This window comes from Bos javanicus, chromosome 26 (assembly GCF_032452875.1).
Source record: "Bos javanicus breed banteng chromosome 26, ARS-OSU_banteng_1.0, whole genome shotgun sequence".
Lineage (NCBI taxonomy): Eukaryota > Metazoa > Chordata > Mammalia > Artiodactyla > Bovidae > Bos > Bos javanicus.
The window spans coordinates 43467110-43491085 of record NC_083893.1 but is presented as its reverse complement, the minus strand read 5'-3'; the positions used below and the strand labels follow the sequence as shown (position 1 = coordinate 43491085).

General features: G+C 51.6%; 1 protein-coding gene across 4 annotated transcripts in view; it reads right to left on the bottom strand.

Moving 5' to 3' along the window:
• LHPP (phospholysine phosphohistidine inorganic pyrophosphate phosphatase) overlaps positions 1–23976 on the bottom strand; it is a 128143-nt gene that overhangs the window by 91528 nt on the left and 12639 nt on the right. For all 4 annotated transcript variants that reach the window (XM_061403812.1, XM_061403816.1, XM_061403813.1 and 1 more), the window contains exons 2-5: positions 19645–19832; positions 17981–18134; positions 9042–9105; positions 8088–8180 (exon numbers count right to left, since the gene is read on the bottom strand). In XM_061403812.1, coding sequence (XP_061259796.1) covers positions 8088–8180; positions 9042–9105; positions 17981–18134; positions 19645–19832 — 499 coding nt within the window. The remainder of the gene's footprint in view (positions 1–8087; positions 8181–9041; positions 9106–17980; positions 18135–19644; positions 19833–23976) is intronic.

The following is a 23976-nucleotide window of genomic DNA, read 5'->3' as shown; positions in this document are numbered from 1 at the left end:
GGAGTGGGTTGCCATTTCCTCTTCCAGGGGATCTTCCCAACCCAGGGATCGAACCCAGGTCTCCCCCATTGTAGGCAGACGCTTTACCGTCTGAGCCACAGGGGAAGTTGGGGGACGATGGGGGTTACCCTCACCACAAATAATGATCTGGCCCCAAAATGTCAACAGTGCCAAGGCTGAGAAACCCTGCCTTATCCTTAAGATGGGAACCAAGCACACGATGGGGGACTGGAGTAAGGATTTCACGAAGTACGTGGGAACCTGACAGGCCCCAGGTGTGCCCGGCACACGTGGGGCTCAAGCCTCAGGTTCCTCATCTGTGAAATGGGTGTCCTCAGCTCCAGGCTGCCGAGTGCTGGCTTCCAGTGCTCAGCACTGTGGTCTGAACGGTCTCCATTTCCATTAAACACCCACAGTTTGCAGGTGATGGAGTCTCTCAGGATCATGGAAAACGGCCAAAACCTTCGCATCATTTGGGCTTTGGTATGCAGCAATAAAATCACCCACTGATTCAGAAGCCTTCAACTATGAGAATTAGGTATTTCTAGAAGTAACCTTTAAGGTCTGTTATTCTTTGCCTTATTAGCAAATCCCAGAAAGGCCCTGGTTACCTCGAAGAGGCCGGCCTTTCCAATATATTAGAGTAATCCCGGCAATCTGTTATTTCTAGGCTATCGAGGAAAGGTTAAAATGAAAATTGGATTTGGGGAGTTATAGGCATTCCAAGTGCAGATGGAAAGCTCCTCGGCAGCGAGAACTGGGTCTGGGCCTGGGAAGAAGCAGTTATCAAGGGAAATGACTGGTGATAACTTTATTGATTAAAGCAGCTTGAAAAATGTAAGGTTTGCCACAGCCTGGCACTTGAGCGGCAAGATAGCCCCTCGCGGGCATTTCTCATTAAAAATAGAGAAGCAGGAGCAGACAATTATTACCCTGTGCATAAGACACAGTTCATTCAAAATGGCCTTGTTTTGAAATACCGCTTTAAAATGTCTACAAATCCTGAGGCTTGAATAACATTAATGGACAATTCAGAAAAAGGGGTGGGGGGGTGGAGTGAAGAACATGCCTTTGCCCATCAACTGTCAAGAGGGGGAGACAGAGAGGATGATAACGCGGGAGGGGATAAGATGCAGCTTTGTCATCTGTGCTCAGAGCCACCAGCGAAAACGGCTCCCTAGTGACCCAGGGCCACAGAGGCGCACAATGCCTGCACAGCACAGTAGCCACGCCAGGAATTCAAACCCCCAACCCCCCACCCCGGTCCCCACGGCCCTGGCATCCGCCTGAACCCTCAAAGGGCCTCGGTGCCCCGTCAGGGGCTGTGGGGAGGGTGGTTTCTCATTCGGAATGTGAAAGATGCTGACCGGGAAAGTACCTGGAAAACACCAGACCAACCAACACAAAGGTAGGAGGGAAGGGGATTAACCAAGCTCAGCTCTGCAAAGACAGCCGAGACCTTATCACACCTTAATTCTCGGTTTTTCTGGTCTTAATTTCTAGGCAGTGACAGTCTGCTGTTTTGCTGGTGGGGGAGGTGGGGGAGACTGCCAACAGACGGCTGTGACCATAGTGCTGACATAATTCTAAATACTGATTTTTCTAACTCAAATTACAACAGCAACCTTTCTCCCACTCTATAAAAAAACAATGATCTTAAGAATGTATTCTTTCAAATTCCCTATGAGCAGGACACAAATGTTACGTAGTTGCTTATATTTAAGAAATGGAAAAAAAAAAAGAAATGGAAAGTCAAGCTATGATATTTATAAAAAAGGACTATGTGATGAGAGATGGGTGGGAAGAGTAGGGAAAGGCCAGAAGCTAGAAGTCCTTGAAAGTATCTTGTTTCGTGGATCCGATTTCAGATCCATGTGAATTTTTACGTAACTGTAAAACAAATTTAAATGTTGGAAAGCAAATCCCTCAAAAACTGGAAATACAGTGAGTTCAAGGAGACTCCTGTTGGTCACACACACACACACACAGTGAAATAACAGTGGCTTTAAAAAAACAGTTTTGGGGGACTTCCCAGTTGGTCCAGTGGTTTAAGAATCTGCTTTCCAAAGCAGGGGACGTAAGTTGGATCCCTGGTCAGGGAATTAAGGTCCCGTATGCCTTAGTTGGGCAAGCAACTAAGCCCACAAGCTGCAACTGCTGGAGCCGGTGTGCAGAGACTCCACACTCCATAACGAGAGAAGCCACCGCCGTGAGAAGCCCGCGCTCCGCAACGAGAGGCAGAGGCAGCTCATAGAGGCTCCTGCCGGTCAAAGATGCGAGCCTTGGACACGAGCAACTGCAACGGAGTAGACACACCGACTGTGCTTTTACCTATCCATTTATAGTGCTACAGTTTTAAATCCCCAAGGTGTTGGGAGAGTGCTAGACAGCCAACTCACACTGAAAGCTCATAAGTAATAGCAAAGAAACAGGCATTTGTCTGGAGTTTCGTATACGAACTGTACTTTGGGGGAAATCACATGACGGGTGGGGAGTTCCCCTATACAGAAGTCATCCAGAGAAAAGGAGAAGCAGGAATGACACAGGATTCAAGCACCACCGTTTCGCGAACTCAGTGGATACGTGGGGTCACGCGCCCACCACTCACAGCTGCTAACACCCCAGGAGACACCTGGGCCCTGGAGGAGGACACACCATCCCTGTAAAGCAGTCGTCGGAAAACCGACACCGACGCTCAGCAAGCGTCCCGGTCTAACTATCAACACACAGGAAACCCGGGCAGCGTGAGACAGGACAGCGCTGAGGCGCAACCCACAAAATCTGGCCTGTGGGAGCTGCACAGGACCAACAGCCCAGACGCTTCCTCACAACGCTGCAAGGGATCCAAGGGTGAGACGGGGAAGGTGTGGGAACGGACGGATGAGCAAACACTGGGGAATCACACCAACCAGTCACAGTGCCGGGACTCGTTCGGGTCCTGAGTCAAACTGCAAGCGACGCAACAATTATATGACAATCAGGGAAATGTGAATGATGGCTGGACATTTAAAGGTAATAAGGAATTATTAGGATTATTAATACTTAGATGTCATAATGACACTATCTGTGTTTTTAAAAGATTTCCTATCCTAGAGACACTTGGAAATATTTGCAGATGAAGTGATGATTTGCATCTGAGGGATGATTCAAAATGAATTGGGGAGAGGAGAGATAAGTGTATAGATTAAGTGAGCGGCTGAGTGAAAGAGAGTGAAAGTGTGAGTCACTCAGTCGTGTCTGACTCCTTGTGACCCCATGGACTGTAGCCTGCTAGGCTCCTGTGTCCATGGAATTTTCCAGGCAAGAATACTGGAGTGGATAGCCATTCTCTTCTCCAGGGAATTTTCCCGACCCAGGGATCGAACTCCAGTCTCCTACATTGCAGGCAGATTCTTTACCATCTAAGCCACCACGGAAGTCCTAAACAAGCAGCTACTCATTTCCAAAGGGGTCCCAGTGGTCAAATATGGGACAATCTGGGCAAGAAAATGACAGCAGGCATGGATTGTGACTCATGGAATAAAACAGAGATCCTTGAGTCCATGTTGGAATAAATTAAAAGGCAAGTGGGAGGAAAAGGAAAGCGCTTCCTTACAGTAAATTCTAATGAATAAATATAGAGGAACCACGGAGATGGAAAATCACCACTTGGCAAACACCATGGTAACAACTGTTACAAGTGCGAGCTGTGCGTGGACGCTGAGATCAGGAGAGGAGAAGAATGACTCGTAAGAGGATATTCACATGGGACTGAAACACTCCCCTGCCCAACACTGCTGGTCACAAACGGACACAGCGACTTTGCAGTGGACAGCAGGGTACCTCCGACGAGGTCTAAGTGGCCGCCACCAACAATGGGCAGAGTGCCCGCCTGTACCTCCTGAAGGGCCAGGGGCCAGCAATAAAATGCACGACCAGGATTAAATATGCCAGAAATGCAAAACCTACACTTAAGTCATGAGGAAACAGCAGGGACATTCTATGAAAAAACTGGCCAGTACTCTTCCAAAGGGCTTTCCAGATGGCGCTACTGGTAAAGAACCCACCTGCCAATGCAGGAGACACAAGAGAGGTGGGTTTGATCTCTGGGTCAGGAAGATCCCCTGAAAAAGGGCTTGGCAACCCTCTCCAGTATTCTTGCCTGGAGAATCTCGTGGACAGAGGAGCCTGGTGGGCTACAGTCCAGGGGTCTGCAAAGAGTCAGACACGACTGAAGTGACTTAGCATGCATGCACTCTTCCAAAACTGCCAGGGCCCTGAAGGACAAAGACAGACAGGAACTGCTCACAGTAAAGGGTGTGGGGTGGGGGCAGGGGGTATGACACCCATACAGCATGTCCGGAAACAGAGGGTCCCGCGCTAGTCAACATTGGAGTCAAGGCTGATTTCCCGCTTTTATAATTGTCCGGTTCTCGTTACGGAAGATGTTAGCCTTTGGGGACGCTCTAAGGACACATGGGAATTCTCTGCACTATTTTTGCAACCTCTCTCTGTGTGGGAAATTGCTTCGGAATGAACAGTTAAACACAGTTTTTAAAAGTGCTTATTAGCTGATAATTGCTGATGGATACCTGGGGTCTCATTATGTTCCTCTCTCAATGTCAACAGATATTTGAAACGTTCCATGAAAGAAAGTTAAAAAGAGACTGGTTTAAAAGACAAGACAACCTTATTTGGAGTCAATTCAAAGAAATCTACATAAAAGACATTTCTGAGACAGCCAGGGAAATTTAAATATGAGCTGGTATTAGATAATACTAAGGAATTACTACTGATTTTCTTGGGGAGGGGTTTTTTTCTTTTAGGTATGGCTTTTTTTCAACACGAAAAAATAACATAAAAGTTACCAATGTAGCCATTTTAAAGTGTACAAATCAGGGGCATTAAAGTATACTCACAGTGTTGTAAAACCATCACCACCTCTGAGTTCCAGACATTTTTATCACCCCAAAAGGAGACTTCATACCCACTGGCACTCACTCCCCATTCCTCCACACTCCCAGCCCCTGGCAACCACTAATCTATGAATATTTTATGTCTCTATGGATTTGCCTATTCTGGATATTGGACTTCCCTGGTGATTCAGCAGTAAAGAATCTGCCTGCCAATGTAGGAGACCTGGGTTCGATCCCTGGGTCAGGAAGATCCCCTGGAGAACGAAATGGCAACCCAACTCCAGTATTCTTGCCTGAGAAATCCCTCACAGAAAGGAGCCTGGCTTTCTGCAGTCCTTGAAGAAAGCTGAGCGCCAAAGAATTGATGCTTTTGAACTATGGTGTTGGAGAAGACTCTTGAGAGTTCCTTGGACTGCAGGGAGATCCAAACAGTCCATTCTAAAGGAGATCAGTCCTGGGTGTTTTTTGGGAAGCATGATGCTGAAGCTGAAACTCCAATACTTTGGCCACCTCATGCAAAGAGTTGACTCACTGGAAAAGACTCTGATGCTGGGAGGGATTGGGGGCAGGAGGAAAAGGGGACGACAGAGGATGAGATGGCTGGACGGCATCACTGACTCGATGGACGTGAGTTTGAGTGAACTCTGGGAGTTGGTGATGGACAGGGAGGCCTGGGGTGCTGCAATTCATGGGTCGCAAAGAGTCGGATAGGACTGAACGACTGAACTGAACTGGGGTTGCAAAAAGTCGGATACAACTTAGCGACTAAACAGCAAGTCTGGACACTGCATGTAGTATATAAATATTAAATATATACATTGTGGCCTTTCGTGACTGGCCTTTTTCACTTACCATAATGTTTTCGAGGTTCATCCAGGCAGCAGTATTTTTCATTATTTCATTCTTTTTACTGCTGATATATTCCACTGGGACAACAGACCACATTTCCTTCACCCAGTCATTTGTTGATGAACACGTGCATTATTCCCACCTTTTGGCCACTGTGAACAGCGCTGCTATGAACATTCACGTGTAAGTTTTTCTTTGAACATTGGTTTTCAATTCTTTTGGATATATACCTAGGAGTGGAATTGCTGGGGTCATACAATAATTCCACATTCAGCTTACCATGGAACTGCTTTCCATAATGGCTGTTTTTCAGAATGGGTTCTCCACTTTACATCTGTACCAGTATTCCTATATTAGGGTTCCAATTTCTCCACATCCTCCCAGTTCAGTTCAGTCACTCAGTTGTGACCGACTCTTTGCGACCCCATGGACTGCAGCACACCAGGCTTCCCTGTCCATCACCAACTCCCGGAGCTTACTCAAACTCATGTCCATTGAGTCGGTGATGCCATCCAACCATCCCATCCTCTATCGTCCCCTTCTCCTCCCGCCTTCAACCTTTCCTAGCATCAGGGTCTTTTCCAATGAGTCGGTTCTTTGCATCAGGTGGCCAAAGTATTGGAGTTTCAGCTTCAGCATCAGTCCTTCCAATGAACATTCAGGACTGATTTCCTTTAGGATTGACTTGACTTGACATCCTCCCAACGCTTGTTATTTTCCTTTTAAAACTATTATGGTGGTCCAAGAGGGTGTGAGGCGGGATCTCACTGTGGTTTTGATTTGCATTTCCTGAATGAGAGATGATGCTGAACACCTTTTTGTGCTTTTTCATTACTGGTAAATGTCTTAATGCACTGCAATCAGGTCAAAAACAACCATCTCTTTTTGAAAGGCATACTACAATCTGAAAGGCTGTAACATTAAGTATGGGATTTGCTTTATAATACAGCAGCAAAAAAAAAAAAAAAAGTAAATTTCCAAAAAGAACAAAAAGGGATAGAAGAAGGGAATATGATATAATCTTTTAAATGTTGCATCTGCGTGATAGACAGATGAGGAGAATCACTGTGTCTTTCTGATTTTGTGCATGTTTGAAATTTGCCACAAGAAAACGAATTTTAACATTTGTCACGATGAACTGAAGTCGTGTAAACCAGGTTATTTATTCCTGTCACCTTCAAAACTTGTGTTTTGAACGAGTGAAATAAATTCCTGCTCTACCAGCCTCACAGGGTACTGCCCGTGAAGGACCCCCGAGACCTGCGCTTTCTGACTTCCAGGTGCAGTTTGGGTGCGGGGTTTCCAGACTTCACGGCTGTGTGCTCTTTTTCTAAGCATCGTGAGAGACCAGCGCTCTAGACTGGAGCACGTGTGGGAAATTCCGGTCCAACAGGGAGGAAGAGCAAGGGGACCCTGGGGGCACCAGCCTTGCCTTAGGATGCTGACACGGTCCCGTGGGGCCCTGTCCAAAACAGACAGCAGGAGCCCCTGGCCGCCTGCAGACACATACCCGCTGTTTCTTCAACGATGCTGTCAGGACCCCACCGGCCGGAGGGGACCGGCTCACTCTACCTGGGAAGCAGGGCGGGAGGACACTAAAATCATAACTGCTTTTTTTTTTCCTTCGGAGATGTATGTGTCAAAAGCAGTCATAATGTGGGACTTCCCTGGTGGTCCAGGGGTTAAGACTCTGCACTCCCAACGCAGGTAGCATGGGTTCGATTCCTGGTCGGAGGACTAAGATCCCGCACGCTGACCGGTGTGGTCAGAAAAACAAGCTGTAATGTAAGGGTGGCCAGGTGCATGATTTTATTCCTGCATATTCTTTTCATCTTGCTGGACACTGTCTTTCCAATGAAGTAGTTTCAGTACACTGACCAGACTTGTCAATTCCAATTCTTCCAAAGAGGCAGCAAAAATCTTAGGAAAAGCTACAAGCATTTCTCTTTCTCACTCTTGTTTAGTTGCGAAGTCCTGTCCGACTCTTTGCGACCCTGTGGACTGTAGCCCACCAGGCTCCTCTGTCCTTGGGATTTCCCAGGCAAGAATCCTGGAGTGGGTTGCCATTTCCTTCTCCAGGGGATCCTCCCAACTCAGGGACTGAACCCTTACACTGATACTGATTTGATAGGTTGAGAATGTTCAGTGGGCCTCCTTGGCTGTCTTGCCCCATCTTCCCAGTCAGATCAGCTCTCATGCCTGGGGGTGGAGGAGGGAGGGGGATACCAGCTTGGCTGCCTGAGCCCCCAGATTCATCTCACGCACCCAGGCTGCCCCCAGGGAGCACTCTGGCCTCCCCCGACAGCTGCCTCCACGTACACACTTCGTGGGGAGCCGGCTTACCTCGTGGGCTTCCACCCCCATCTCTTGCAGGGCGGACTTGAAAAACTCGGGGGAAGGCTTTCCCACCACCTCGGCTTCGATACCACAGGCATACTGTGGGAGAGAGAAGGACACGGCGTGGGCTGGGGACCAAGGGATGGTAGGGGGGAACCCCGGCCTGGTGAAATCCTCCCCTGGGGAATCAAAAAGAAAAGGCCCCAGTGTGCACCCAGGGGCCTCCAAGGGTCAAGACACGCGGCCCAGAGGCACGCCTTGTGGGTGAGCGCCACAGCCAGGCTGCCCAGGGTGCTGGGGGCACCCCTACCAGGCCCCTGCCACCTGCCTGAGGGCCAGACGACCTCCGGGGCGTTAGGGGCTCTCCTCTGCATTCCCGCTTCTCCTCCCTTCCCTTCTCCCTCCCCCAGCTCTGTCTCAGGTCCTCCTCCAGCAGATAAAAGGCCCAGGGCCCCAGCCCTCCCACCTGAGTGCAGGTAGGCAGGTGCCAAGGTGGCAGTGACCCGGGGCTGACCTGGGCAGGGAGCCCAGCTGAGCCTGGCCCTGGAAACTGGAGGAGGGGACTGGGAAGGAGTCCAGCTAGCACACACGGAGTCTGAGGTGCTGCAGAAAAGCAGGGCGAAGGACGAGGCGGGTGCACAGGTATCTTAAGGAGTCAAGAACCCGGAGGAGAGGCGCAGAGCACGCCGGGAGGGCCAGCGGGGCAGAGGCCGGGAGTGCGGGGTCAGGGTCCTGGGAGGCGGACGGGGAGGGAGCGACAGGGAGCAGGGGGACGACCAGCGCAGCTGAGGGGCCAAGCTCCAGAGGAGGTGGAGGGCCAGGCTTGAAGCCGCGAACACGGCGTCCAACTTGGAAAACAAAGGCACTTGGGACTCCGAGCACCCCATCTTCTCCGGGAAGACCAGGACATCCCAGAAGGCCCTGAGACTGGAAGAAGGTCAGGGGGACCCAGGCAGGTACCTCAAGCGCCTTCATGTAGGGACCGACGTCCAGCATCAGGCCAGAGGTCTCCTTGTAGTAGCGTCTAGAAAAGAGCCAAGGGGAACAGGGTGAGCTGAGCCCAGGGACCTGGGAAGTGCCAAGGGAAAAACCGCCCTGTCCTGGCTCTGGGCTGGCCCAAGAGGGCTGTCACAGACCAGGGTGAGGGCAGACGCCACGCTGAGAGTGACGGACGGGGGTCAGCACGACAGAGCCCAGCAGTGGCCAGCACACCGGGGCGGGGGGAGGAGGAGGGGAGAGATGGGGGGCCGGCAGCTCTCAGTCAGAATGGCCCCCTGCTGCCAGCCGTGTGGGCACCCCACCACAGTGATGAACGAGGGACCCCGGGGGCAGCTGGGTCCAGTTGCTAACACAGAGAAACACAAGTGACCTATGTTCTGGGAAAGGGCAGCCGGTCCACAGAGCATGTGGCGAACCCCTAATTGCTCATAATTAACCCCTAATTGCTGCCTGGAGAAGAAAACTCCATTAGTTCCACAGCATCTCCTAGCAGCCGGAGGGTCAGGAGAGGTGCCAGGCCTCACGGGCGCCAGATGCTTCTATGAGACGACAACTGTTTCTTCCCCGTCTCGCTGGAGGCTGAGACGGCTTGGCTCCCGGCAGCGCCTCCCAAGACGGTCTCACGTCTTCCCTCCTGTGAGCACCGTGCCCAGGCCACACACAGACCCCTCGGGGCACACTGACCAAGCCCAGCTCTCTCGAAGCACAGCTATTTGACTACACAGTGGGGAGAAGGTGGTTTGCTCTGTGCGGCTCTGAAGAGATTGAGACCCATCACACCAGTTACCCTTCCCCCTTCCCACGACCGTCGAATCTGGGAGACATGAGACAATATGCGAGTGACCCAAATGCCCTTGGACAGATGAATGGAGAAAGGCGTGACACACACACACGGTGGGGTATTACTTAGCTATAAAGAAAGAAAGTCATTTGCAGCAGCATGCACGGACCTAGAGATCATCACACCAAGTAAAGGAAGTCAGACAGAGAGACAAACGCCATACGGTATCACTTACACGTGGAATCTAAAAGAATGACAAAAGTAAGCAGCATATGTGGAAAAGTAAAGAGAAGACTAGTGAAGCCTGCTGACTTCAGGGTTCAAACCCTCTTCTGACTTGCTTTTAACTGTGGGACTCTGGGTTGCGTACGCCCTCTGGGCCTCAGTTTCCTATTCTGTAAAATGGGTCAAAAGAAGGTCCAATGCCTACCCTCGTGGGCTGCTGTGAGGCTTGAGCAAAACAATGCAGACAAAGTTCCTAATGTGATGCCTGGGGTGAAGAAACCACTCCAAAAATGTAGCTACCCAGACTGAGATGGGCAATAAGATATGAGCCAGGGAAGAAAGAATGAACGCAGGTCTTTCCAGTTTGTGGGGCCGGACCCTGTCCTGTGTCTACTGGAAATGGTGGGACCGAGCTCCCGGAAGCTGCTTCTAGCAGCTTCCTTCCTCTAGCTCTGCAGCGTCCAGGGACTCTGTCTGCCCTTCTGGGCCCCACCTGAGGCCTCCAAGGCTGCAAGAGCCTGGCCGCCCGCAGCGATCACCCGGCCCCTCGGGTGGGAGAAGCGCGCACCCTTTCTGCATCCTCACTGCCTGCCCCGGAAGCTTCTGTCCGGACGCAGGCTGGGCTGCAGCCAAACTCTCGGCCTTGGCAAGGGCTGGTCCCCTGCCACTGACTCGGGCCAGGCAGATCAGAGCCGGACTGCTAAAGCCGCGAGGGCCTCTTCCATCACGAACGGACCCAGTCTCCAAGTCAACCCGGGCCTCTCGGTCAGCGTCCAAGGCTCTGCACACTAGGGGTTGTGCCGGGAGGACGTGGCCCGGCTGGGAAGCCGCACACATGCAGGAAGGTGCCTGGGAGCCAGGAGAGAGCCACCGCTGCTTATGGAGCTGGGGACGCCAACGATCCCCTTTTTAAGGAAAGTGAAAGTGTCAGTCGTTCAGTCGTGTCTGACTCTTCACGATCCCGTGGACTGTAGCCTGCCAGGCTCCTCTGTCCATGGAGTTCTCCAGGCAAGAATCCTGGAGTGGGTTGCCATTCCCTTCTTCAGGGGATCTTCCCGACCCAGGGACCAAACCCAGGTCTCCTGCATCTGCAGGCAGATTCTTTACTGTCTGAGCCACCAAGGGAGCCCCCCTTTTAAAAGCGTGACCCCAAAACACAGGCTTAGAGGTTCCTAACTGTCTTGGTCTTAAGTCTGGACTCTAGACATCTATCCTGCATTTAAACAGCCTCAAAACAGCGTTTGCTTTTATTTTTCCCCAGTTCCACAATAAACTATTTGGGTATGATGATTCCCTCAGTCGGGTCCAGGGTTTGAAGGACTGGCCAAGAAAAGCCAAATGTGGCCAAGAGGCAGAGGAGGGGCCAAGCTCCAGAGAAACATCAAGCAACCCTAGACACCAGGTGCTGGGGCCTGGGCTCTCTCGGGGGCCCGCTGGCATCCGCTAACTCAGTCCCCCAAACGTAGGACGAAGCTGTCCCACACCCCTTTGCAGGGGACACTCTCAGACCCAGGCTGCTCCCCAGGGACTCCCTGTCTGGTGAGGAAGCGGACAGGTCCACAGACAAATATGAAAGAACAGGACCTGGGTGACGGCAAGCAGAACCCGGTGCTCTGCGCACTCTGCGTGGGGAGGGCCAGGCATGCTGGGGAGGGGGCGGCAGGGAGGCGTCCCAGAGGAGGAGGCATCAAAGCTGAGGCCTGAAGGTCAAGGGGGATGAGTGGAGGGGTCTAGACCCAGGGGTTCTCAGACTTGGTACCTTCCTGAGGACCCTGAGTGCCAGATGCCACTCCAGGCGCACGGAGTCCATCAGATGCCCAGAGGCACCCCCTTGTCCACCCTCCTTGTCCCCTACGCTCCAGGAAATGCCCAGCCAGGGAGAGAGGGAAGGGAGCTGGGGGGTGGGGGGGCTGAGGGCGGGACACGTTGAAGACAGCCGGGGCACGGAGGACAGAACGGAGGAAAGAATGCAGCCAGCACAGGAGAGGACGACCCAGGCGCCAAGGAAAAAATTATGAAACAAGGCCGCTCTGTTGCAGCACACACGGCTCTGTCTGGAGCTGAGGATTCTAGGAGCCTCTGGCCCAGGACAGGCTCAGCTCTGAGCCGGCTGCAGGAGGTGGGAGGCGCACTGTGGAAGGGCCTCCCAAGGACACCCACGCCGCACCGCTTCTGCCCGACGCACCCTCCCCGAGTCTTCCTTCCAGAGTGGCAGGTACTGTACCTTCTTCAGTTTAAATTTAGTCCCGGTGGGAAGAAGAATCGGAACATGCGGCCGAAAAGATCCAATCAAAACCCTCTCTTTGCCACACTGATTTTTAGAACCTAAAGAAAAAAACTGACTTGCATAAATCTAGAAACCTTAATATTTCTTTTTATACTAAATGTGGACTTGCTTTCAAAGGGCCGAGAACTTGTCTTTATTTCTTATTCATCCAGGAAAACAAAAAGGCGTCTTGAGAAGGCCATCTGTTGGCCCAAAACATTTTTAGGGATACAGTAAATACTAGTACCCAAGTTAATTTTTCTTATTCCCCAAACACAAGAGATTTGATATATTTATCTTCTGTTACTGGCATAATAAAAGCCACAGCAGGTCAGGCTTGAACCTGAGTACTCCAACCACAAAGAAGAAACTGTGGATTCCAGAAAGACAGGAAAAAGCCGGAGAGCAGCAGTCAGACAGATTTTACGCTTTATTCCTCTGCCCTCCCTTCCGAGTATTCAGCACAGCCTCCCTTCAAAATGACCACCTGACCTTGCCCACAAGAGCCATTAACCTTCCATAGTCTGTCGCGTAAACAGCTTAATTTTTTGACGGAGGCATGACAGAAGAAATTACAAAGGCAATTCCCACTCTCGGTCCAAACAGATGCCAAATGTAAATCACTCCGTTTTCAGGACGAGGACATTCTGCCCCAGTGAACCCACCACCCTGCCTCCTTGGGGGCACCTCGCGGCCCCACTCAGGTGAAGGATGGCCCCTCACCCCGGTGACCCTCACCTGGGTGTGACAGCTTCCTGCGTCCTTGGGCTGTCCCAAGGGGCGACGACCTAAGCCCAGGAGCTGCTGGCTCCTTTCTCCGACTTCTGAGCACCCAACCCACAGCCCACGTCAGAACCCCATCAGCTAGTGACCTCCTCACTAGCTGCTTACTTGGAAAACACATCTTTGCCTACTACTGAATTTATTATAGAAGTACAAAACTAAAAGAAACTGATTCCATATATTTTTTTTCTTTTTCAACCACATACCTATTTTAACTACTATCCCTGATCTGGAAAAATAATTTTTAATAATTAAAAGATAATTTTGAAGAAAAAAGTTTTAACATAAATGAGTAATAACAAAACTTCTTAATTGTGCTGTTCTTTAGCGAGGAGTTGGTAACTTTAGGGAAGCCTACAGGACCAAGGCAGGAATGTAAAAGAGTCAAGCTGGCCAGCTTCTGTGGTTTGCAGTGACCTAAACCACAGAGATGGGAATACCAGACCACCTGACTTGCCTCTTGAGAAATCTGTATGCAGGTCAGGAAGCAATAGTTAGAACTGGACATGAACAACAGACTGGTTCCAAATAGGAAAAGGAGTACATCAAGGCTGTATATTGTCACCCTGCTTATTTAACTTATATACAGAATACATCATGAGAAATGCTGGGCTGGAAGAAGCACAAGCTGGAATCAAGATTGCCGGGAGAAATATCAATAACCTCAGATATGCAGATGACACCACCCTTATAGCAGAAAGCAAAGAGGAACTAAAAAGCCTCTTGATGAAGGTGAAAGATGAGAGTGAAAAAGTTGGCTTAAAACTCAACATTCAGAAAACGAAGATCATGGCATCTGGTCCCATCACTTCATGGGAAATAGATGGGGAAACAGTGGAAACAGTGTCAGACTTTATTTTTCTGGGCTCCAAAATCACTGCAGATGGTGACTGCAGCCATGAAATTAAAAGACGCTTACTCCTTGGAAGGAAAGTTATGACCAACCTAGATAGCAGATATTACTTTGTCAACAAAGGTCTGTCTAGTCAAGGCTATGGTTTTTCCAGTGGTCATGTGAGAGTTGGACTGTGAAGAAAGCTGAGCGCCGAAGAATTGATGCTTTTGAACTGTGGTGTTGGAGAAGACTCTTGAGAGTCCCTTGGACTGCAAGAAGATCCAACCAGTCCATTCTGAAGGAGATCAGCCCTGGGATTTCTTTGGAAGGAATGATACTAAAGCTGAAACTCCAGTACTTTGGCCACCTCATGTGAAGAGTTGACTCATTGGAAAAGAGTCTGATGCTGGGAGGGATTGGGGGCAGGAGGAGAAGGGGACAACAGAGGATGAGATGGCTGTATGGCATCACTGACTTGAAGAACATGAGTCTGAGTGAACTTCGGGAGTTGGTGATGGACAGGGAGCCCTGGCGTGCTGCGATTCATGGGGTCGCAAAGAGTCAGACACAAGTGAGCGACTGAACTGAACTGAACTGAAACCACAGAAGGTAAGACCAGCAAGGAACTGTGGCAGCTAATTTTATGTCAACTCGGCTGGGCCAGGCTGCCCAGATATTTGGTCTAATGGTATCCTGGATGCTTCTGAGAAGATGTTTCTTGGATGACATTCACATTTAAATCAGTAGACTCAGTAAAGCAGATTGCCCTCCATAATGTGGTGGGCCTCGTTCAATTAGTTGAAGGCCCAACCAAAACAAAGTCTGACCTCTTCAAACAAGAAGGAATCTGGAACCTGCTGGCGGATAACCTTGGCACTCAGACGGCAACTCTTCCCTAAGTCTCCAGCCTGCTGGCCTATGCAGGAAAAACCTAGCCTCCACAATCAATTTCTCTTTATATACCCATCTTCCTCAACCTATGACAGGGTTATGTTCTGATAAACGCATCACAAACTGAAAATATCGTTAAGTCAAAAATGCATTTTTTTAAAAAATGCATTTAATAAGCCCAGCCTACTTTAAATGTGCTCAGAACACTGATATTAGCCTATAGTTGGGCAGAATCATCTGACACAAAGTCTATTTTATAATAAAGCACTGAATATCTCATGTAATTTATTACTGAAAGTGAAACTCAGAATGGTGGTCTGGGTACAGAATGTTCGTACACGTATTAGCTGTTGACCCCCGTGATCATGTGGCTGCCCGGGAGCGGCCAGTGCCCAGCATCTGCCTGCATCACAAGAGAGGACTGCACTGCATGTGGGAAAGGATCAGAATTCAAAATTAGAAGTCGTTTTTCTGAACATGCATAGCTTTCATACCATAACCAAATCGAAAAGTTATCATTTGAACCACTGCTAAGTCAAGAACTGTCTGTATATACATCACCACACCCAGTTGGTTCTGTTTCTCTGGAGACCACTGACTAACACAGGATACAATTTTTTGCATGATAAACACACTGGAATATTTGCAGCAAGACAAAGGTCCGTCTAGGCAAAGCTATGTTCTTTCCAGTGGTCATGTATGGATGTGAGTGTTGGACCATAAAGAAGACTGAGCACCGAAGAATTGATGCTTTCGAACTGTGGTGTTAGAGAAGACTCTTGGGAGTCCCTTGGATTGTAAGGAGATCCAACCAGTCCATCCCAAAGGAGATCAGTCCTGAATATTCATTGGAAGGACTAATGCTGAAGCTGAAGCTCTAATACTTTGGCCACGTGATGCGAAGAACTGACTCATTGGAAAAGACCCTGATGCTGAGAAAGACTGAAGACAGGAGGAGAAGGGGACAACAGAGGACGAGATGGTTAGATGGCATCACCAACTCGATGGACATGAGTTTGAGCAAAACTCTGGGAGATAATGAAGGACAAGGAAGCCTGGTATGCTGCAGTCCGTGGGTTGCAAAGAGCTGGACAGGACTTAGCAACTGAACAACAGCAACAAGAGAAACGTATCTTCTCTTTCTTTACATCTCTTTCACTTGCCTATTTTAAAAGAAGCACAGCCATGAAGAAGTATTTCTCTATTGTACAAGATGTACAATATTTCTCTTGGTACAAGATGAACGTCAGCCGACCCTGAAGACTGGAGATGGGCAGGAGGTCGCGGTGGGGTCTCCGCAGCACCAGAGCTGAGGGGCCAGTGGCTCCACCAAGTGGCAGCGCATTCGGGAATGTGGGGCGAGTACCCTCAGATCTTCTGATGTTTCAAGAGAATCCAGAAATCCAGTTATCTTACGTAAAGTCTTCCAATTTTTAAAACGACCTCAAAAAAGCTTAACATCTTGTGTGGACCCAAAACCTGCTCCAGAACAGAGCTGAAAAGTGACAGAGCTCAGGCTCTGGGAGCGCTCATGGCCACCCCTGTGCTGACCGATGGGGTGACCGTGGCCTACCTCACCTCCATGTGCCTTTATACACCCATCTGCACAATGGCAATGACGCTGCCCACAGCTCACAGTGTCGGGGTCAGAACTAAACACGGTGAACTACACAGAGGGCTTAGCAATGGCCAGCAGCCGGATAAAAAGGCCCCCTCATGTCTACTGGAATAGCCACCCCTGTTCAGCAGGCAGAGGTAGGAAGTCCCCAGTCACCAGCAGCACCTAAGCTGGGAAAGGCTACTCCAGAGACGGCCACAGAATTCCTGCCCTGCGCGTAACACTGGGGTCGGGTTCCACAGCACCCGGTGACTCTAAAACCCTAGTGCTGCTTCCGCGGGGGACAGAAGAAACCTGCATCGCTTTCTGGAAAGCAACTTGGCAACGCACACCAAGAACCTCAAAAAACACACCTCACCCGAAATGCCAGAAAGAGGCTGATCACGGCCTTACTCAGGGAGAAAATCAGAAACAACCTACAACTACAGGAGAGCCTGTAAAAAAATTTCACAGGAATAACCTCGCTGCAGAGACGTCTACTTCTCACATGGAAGTGTTAGTCACTGAGTTATGTCTGCCTCTTTGCGACCCCGTGGACTGTAGCCCTCCAGGCTCCTCTGTCCACAGGATTCTCCAGGCAAGAGTACTGGAGTGGACTGCCATTCCCTCCTCCAGGGGATCTTCCCAACCCAGGGACTGAACCTGGGGCTCCCGCATTGCAGGCGGATTCTTTACCCCCTGAGCCACGAAGGAAGCCCTATGGTATGCAAAGTGGTTCACAAAATATTCGGTGAACCACTAAAACCTCGAGGCAGAACTAGGTTGAGTTAGATACTGACGCTGTGAACACACCACGCGTAATGATTTCTGCACAGAAAACTGCTGGGAAGGACACACACAAAAATGCTGACTGCTGTTCTCTCCTGAAGTGGGACTGAAAAAGCTCTTTTCCTCTTTCCACTCATCTGTATGCAACAGTTTTTCTTCAATGAAGATGTGTTGTTCTGGGTGATAAAAGAAGTTAAGAGAAACAATCAACACAGTGTTTTGAAAGAGACGGTGAGGCCCAGGCTGCAGACTCGGACAAACATGTTGGTGACAAAATCAGAAGCTGACAGGCTGCTCCGAGACCAGAGATGTGGGGCCCAGACAAGCGCCCACAGGCCCTCAAGCCTATTTTCACTGCTCGGGCGTCCGTCTCCTTGGCACAACCCATCAGCGCTGTGCTGTGTCCTGTGACAATGACGGGAACTCGGGATGGCCACCCTGATCTCCAGGGGTCTCCTCTGCAGTGACCTGCCCCTGGCCACTCCCAGCCTTGTGGTCACGGGGAAGCCTAACCAACCAGCTGAAGACCAGGTCTCTGCTCAAAAATTATCAAAAGACAGAGATGACAAAATGATGGGGAAAAAGCAAGAAAAGGAGAGGGAAGGAAGAAGGAGCCACACTGCGTCCACCCCATGCCCACCCTTCCCAGCTTCTCTGCTGATTCCTTAAGTCAGAGAGACCCACGGAGCATCGCCCAGAGTGGCCGGAAACGACTCCCCTCCAGCCGACTTACCCTTTTCCCAGTGAGAAGAGCACAGGGTTTTCCAGCTCCATGAGCACCTGGAAAGCTTTATTCATGTTTTGATAAGAAAAGCCTTCTCCGGCGTCTGCAATTACGACACAGTTTGGGTTGGACGTGTCGATCTGATCAAATTCCGAGCGGACTCCTGAAAAGAGGGAGAGAGAAGGGTTCGATGCCTGGGTCGGGAAGATCCCCTGGAGGAGGGCATAGCAATCCACTCCAGTGTTCTTGCCTGGGAAATCCCACGGACAGAGGAGCCTAGCAGGCTACAGTCCATGGGGTCGCAAAGAGTTGGACACAACTGAACGACTTAGGAATAACCACCACCACCAAAGTCTGCAAGTGACTTTGAGATGCATCAGAAAGATAAAGGTGGATAGTTGGATGGAGGGATGGGGAGATGTCTAATGAAGAAAACATGGCAAAATGTCATTGGTAAAGTCAAGGTGAAGGGCAAACAAATATTCCAAATAAAATTCTTTCAGCTTTGCTGTCTATTTGAAAATCCTCATAACAAAAAGTTGAGGAGGGGGAGGTGGAATTCATCGACAATAAAACCTGAAAACGATTCAAGGTCTTGAAAAGACAGGGACACATATGCAAAACACAGATGCAAGAGTACAGGTGACGAAGGGTGCCTGGCTTTCCCCACAGCTTCTCGAGCTCCAACATCTGCCTGTTGGACTCACTGATGAACGATGTCTTCAAGGGGAACGCTGAGTTTCCCTCTCATCTCTGGTAGGTCCACCCCGACCCCTCCCTCTGCCCCTGCCCCGGGGAGGGGAGGTTTTTCTCTCTTAAATCTTTCTGTTACTTTAAGGACCTGTTCTAAAGACATTGGCAAGGATCCCAGATCACAGAGGAAGCATTTCGAGAAAAACAGTTTCCAAAGCCTGGGCATGTCGCCCTCAACTGGCGCCAGAGCTGTGGACTTGGCCTCCAGACCTTCAGGAGCTCTCTCCATTTCTGGGAGTCCCCTACCCCTGTCCAGGGGTAGAAAAGCGTGCTTGCCTCTGCCGCAGGTTTGTAAATAACAACACCAAGCGCAGAGGAAGGAAGCAGGAAGACAACGACAGAAAAGTGTCCTGAATTCTGAAGCATGTACTGTCTCTTCTTTTTAAATATTCAGAAGGTGCCAGGTAATACTGTTCTTTCTTCTTCATTTCAGCAAAACTCCCAGCTGAGGGTCAAAGGGACTCTGTCCTTCCTTCAGACTGATGTTAGCAAGTAAACCTGTGCCATTAGCCAGCGCGTGGGGCTGGTTTTTACAAATACGGTTCCGAAACCTACAGACCTAACTTTGCATCTGTTCTATTTGTCTGTCTGTCTCTCTCTCTCTCACACACAGACACAGACCCCAGAGGCTAAAATCTTGCCCCCCTTGACAATTTCCTGCCACCTTGCTCCATCCTGGATCACAGAAAACAGACTCAGGGTTTTCCTGCCTCCAAGGAGCCATATGGACCCTGCCTCTGACCACCACCCACCACCACCCCGACCCCTGGGCCCAGGATGATGCCAGGATGGATGGGGCCAGGGTCCCAGCATCAAGGCCCACAGGTCTAACAAGGGCCAGGTGCTCCCTCTGTGTCCTCCCCAGCCCCCAGCTGGAAAGGGGGCGCCTTCACCCCCACAGGGGCCCAAGGGGGGCCTACCATCGTGGACGAGCAGGTGTGGCCGCAGGCCTCGCTGCTTCAGGATCAGGCAGGCGGCGGGGGCTGGGGCGGTCACCTCGCCCTCAGAGACGTCAAAGCCCAGCCGTCGCAGCAGCCCCACCAGGTCCGCCCGCGACTTCTGCGACTCATTGGTGCAAAATCTCACCTTCAGCCGGGACCGTTTCAGCCTGCAGAGGGGAGACAGGCCAGGGAGGGGGCTGTCAGCAGGCAGCCCGGCCGCCGGGGGAGGGGCGTGGATGGGTGCTTCTTCTCCAGGGGAACAGTCCAGAGCAAGCCGGGTCTCCACGGGCTCCTGAACTGGGCCTCGACAGCCTCACTGGACCCTGGGGTTTCTGAGCTGGAGAAGACCCTTCTCATCCTCGCTGAGCTCGGCACACCTGAGACGCCCCGAGTCCCCACGTGACCTCTGCTTCTGCCTGGCTCACGGCCATGCCCTTCCACCCGGGACACACCGCCTCTTCACACGTGCTAATCCGCCCGCCTCCCGGGACCCACTCAACACCTCCCCGCACCTCACCGCACCACGCCGCTCAGCCTGGTGGAGGTCCCCTCTGAGCGTCCCAGCCACCCCTCCGGGCCCTCCCACCACAGTGAGCATCTCCACTGAGCACCTGAGCTGACCCCTGAGTATCCACATTTCTCCAAAACGCAAAGGCCGGGGACCACGCCTGAAGTGTGCTGTCTCGCCGCTGTCACTGAAGACAGGTCGGCCAGACGGAGGCATCGGGTGCACGGGCAAGCTACCGGGACAGGAGCCGGGGATGCCCGCGGCGTCAGCAGCTCTGACAGCCTGTCCGGGCTCACGGGAGGCCCTGCAGCCCCACTGCACCCAGGCAGGCTCTGTGAAGGCCAAGTCACAAAAGCCGATGCCCAGAGAGAAGCCAGGGAAATAACACTGAACCCTTCTGCCAACAGCGACTGAGCACCTGCTGACTGGCACACGGACACGCCGCAGTGCCCACAGGCGGGCTCTCCGACCCCGGACCCTCAGTCGGTGCGTAAGGTGGGAGACCGCACAGAGGAGGGGCGCTGGGATCAGGACGAGAGGTGACGGGAAGGACCAAAGAGGTGAGGAGACAGGATGGCCAGGCAGCGTGGGCAGGACAGGAGGCCTCCCCGGGGAGGAGACAGCTCTGGAGCTGAGACTGGAAGGGAAGCAAGGAGACAAAGGAACAGGGACCCCCAGAAGGAAGGGGGGCCCTGCAATAGCAAGGGGGCCAGCGGGCCGGCTACCTGGCCTGGTCCGGAGCACACAGGGCCCTCCCTGGATGCACTCCGGGCCATGGCGTGGGAGGGCCATGGAAGTCACCAGGCTGCAAGTCAGGAGGTTCGAGAAACCCTAGGGAAAATGTGAAGGGTCTGTCCAACGTCACCTTCTGCGACCATCTGGGTGACGCTGCCCACTCTGTCTCTAGGCTGCTTTTCTTTCTGACACTAACCCGTATCTCCAATCATCTCATGTCTGCACTTGTTCAGCGTCTCTCTCCCAGACTCGCATGCTCCATGAGGTCAGGAACGAGGTCTGACGGCGGGGCCCACGGCAGGCCCCTGACAAGCGTTTGCTGAGTGACTGAGTGATGGCAAGTCCAGATGACAGCTGGTGAGAGGCACCCTGCCTTAGGACCACGCCTGCTACTTCCCCTGAGGGGGCCCCGAGCCTGCACCCCCTTCACTGCACCCCACTCGGTGGTGAAGACACGCACTCCCACGTGACGGTGAGCCTCCAGACCCCCCAGGCGCCGCAGCCGACAGGTGAGACCTAGGAAGAAACGTCAGGCCCTACTGACAACAGGGCGAACAAATGCAGACGGAGAGGCTGACAATGTCGTGCAACCAGCAGCCCAGGTGATTCAGTCCTTTCTCAGTATTTGTCTTTCCTAATCAGGGGGTTATGAATTATCAATTACGCTTAGTGGTTAATTGCCCTTCATAAAGACAGCTTTTGTATTTTTAAATTAGGCAGTTAATATATTGTAACTAATAGCATCACCTTGTATATTACGGACAGATCTTCCACGGATTGGCGCTTGGGATGTGCGATCCGCACCCAAGTTAATGGAGCAGTTGAGGGAAGAAGGCAGCGGGTGCCGGGGGACTAATTATTGCTAATGGATTACGATGTGACCTTCTCAGAACAGTGAGCAATCGTGTGACGGTGAGATGACAGGACCTCGCAGCTGCTATTCCAAACACAGCTCCGATGCCCATGAAACACAGGTAAACAACAGAACTCACCGCAGACACTGTTCTCCACCGACACACAACGTACGTTTACTGGAGACACAGTGCTTTAAAATCAAAAGTACTCAAATGGAGAAAGCAACATGGAAACCTCTATACTGCTGCTGCTGCTGCTAAGTTGCTTCAGTCGTGTCCGACTCTGTGTGACCCCATAGACTACCATATGTAAAACAGATAGCCAGTGGGAATTTGCTGTATGACCCAGGGAACTCAAACTGGGGCTCTGTGACCACCTAGAGGGGTGGGGTGGGGTGGGGTGGGAGGGAGGTAGAAGAGGGAGGGGACATATGTACACCTGTGGCTGATTCATGCTGTTGTATGGCAGAAACCAACATGATATTGTAAAGTAATTATCCTCCAATTAAAAATAAAATAAAATTACTAGTTTTAGGACTGAATCAGCCCCTGGACAGCAGTGGGCAATGCTCGGGGAAGGCCCCTCACCACGGGTCTATCCATTCATGTCCCTGACCACACCCTCTTTTCGCTTTCTGGCATGAGCCCCAAGTCGTCTCTTCATTTTCCTTAATTACTAAAAGTAAAAAAAGTACTGGTTGGATGGATGCGTACATGCTCGGTCCTGTCTGACTCTTTGCAACCCTTCGGACTGTAGCCTGCCAGGCTCCTCTGTCCATGGGATTCTCCAGGAAAGAATACCAGCGTGGGTTGCCATTTTCTCCTCCAGGGGATCTTCCCGACCCAGGGATCCAACCATCATCTCCTGTGTCTTCTGCATTGTAGGTAGATTTTTTTTTTTTTTACCACTGAACCATCAAAGAAGCCCTAAAGCATTATTCATTATTATTATAAAAAATAGTAAAGGATGAATACATTACATTCAGCCTTGCCTTGGGGGTCGGTATCTGTGATCCGATGTCATCCTCACCCCTTGAGGGCAGAGCCCCCTTTGGACACCCTGTGTCCCCCACATGCACCCCCAGGGCCAGGAGCCTGGAGCACACAAGGCATTAAGCACCTGCCAAATTGAGTCTGTGAGCTATGGAGACGAGAACCAGGAGCCTGTCCCAGGGATGAGAAAACAGGAGCTCCGGGAGGCAGAGACCCGAGAAGGTCACACAGCGTGTGAGCCGCTCTTGGCTCAACTGTGTCCCGCCCCTCATCTCGTAGGCTGACCCCCTCGGGAGGGAAATGAAGGTTAGGAGAGGATGAAAGGGCGGGGCCGGGACAGGACAGAATCACAGCCAGAGATGCCAGGGATCCCTCTGCAACCACAGAGAGGAGGCCACGTCAGGGCACAGTTGAAGGGGGCCGCCTAGCAAGCCGAGAAGAGGGCTCCCCCCAAAAAACCCACCTTAGGGCACCTCGATCTCGGACACCCAGACTTCAGGACTAGGGGCAGATAAACCTCTGTCACTGAGCCCCCCAGCTTGTGGTACTCTGTTCCGGCAGACTAAGACAGTGGAGGAGCCAAAGCCTTGGAGTCTCTTGGAGGGGTCACTGCTTAATATCAGATTCAGCCTTGAACGGCCTGGAACACACGAACCCAATGTCAGGAGAGAGGGAGCCAGGAGTGGCTTCAGGGCTGTGGCAGAGCCTGCCATGGGCCTCCCAAGGGCAGCGAGCCCCAGGGACGTCAGCATTGGGCTGGGCCAGGCCTTCCCATCCCCCAACACCCTGGAACCCTGGGGACAGAGGGCGTACCGCAGGGCCCTGGCAGCCAGAGCAGGGCTCCGGCCGGACGTCCCCTCTGAGACCGCGGCCACGTTCTCAGTCCCCTGTGCCTCCCTGGACCCCTCCCGGAGTGGGTGGGGACTTGCCCCTGCTTCCCGTGGGCGCACCGGCTCTTTGAACTGACCTTTACCTCCTCCCGGAGGCTGGGACAAGCTCTGAGTGACAGCGTCGCATGATGCCATTACTGAGCATCACATGAGCGGGTCCCTTGCAAATCACCTTGGACCTCACACATCTGCTAGCTGTCGGCATCTGCCAGGGGCGCTCACCCGAAAATAATGGAAACCCTCTCATTATCGCTCAGGAGCAGGTAGAGTGCTGGGACGATTACTGGACATCCTGGCTGACCTTGGCACAGCTCCACCACCTTGTGCCCTC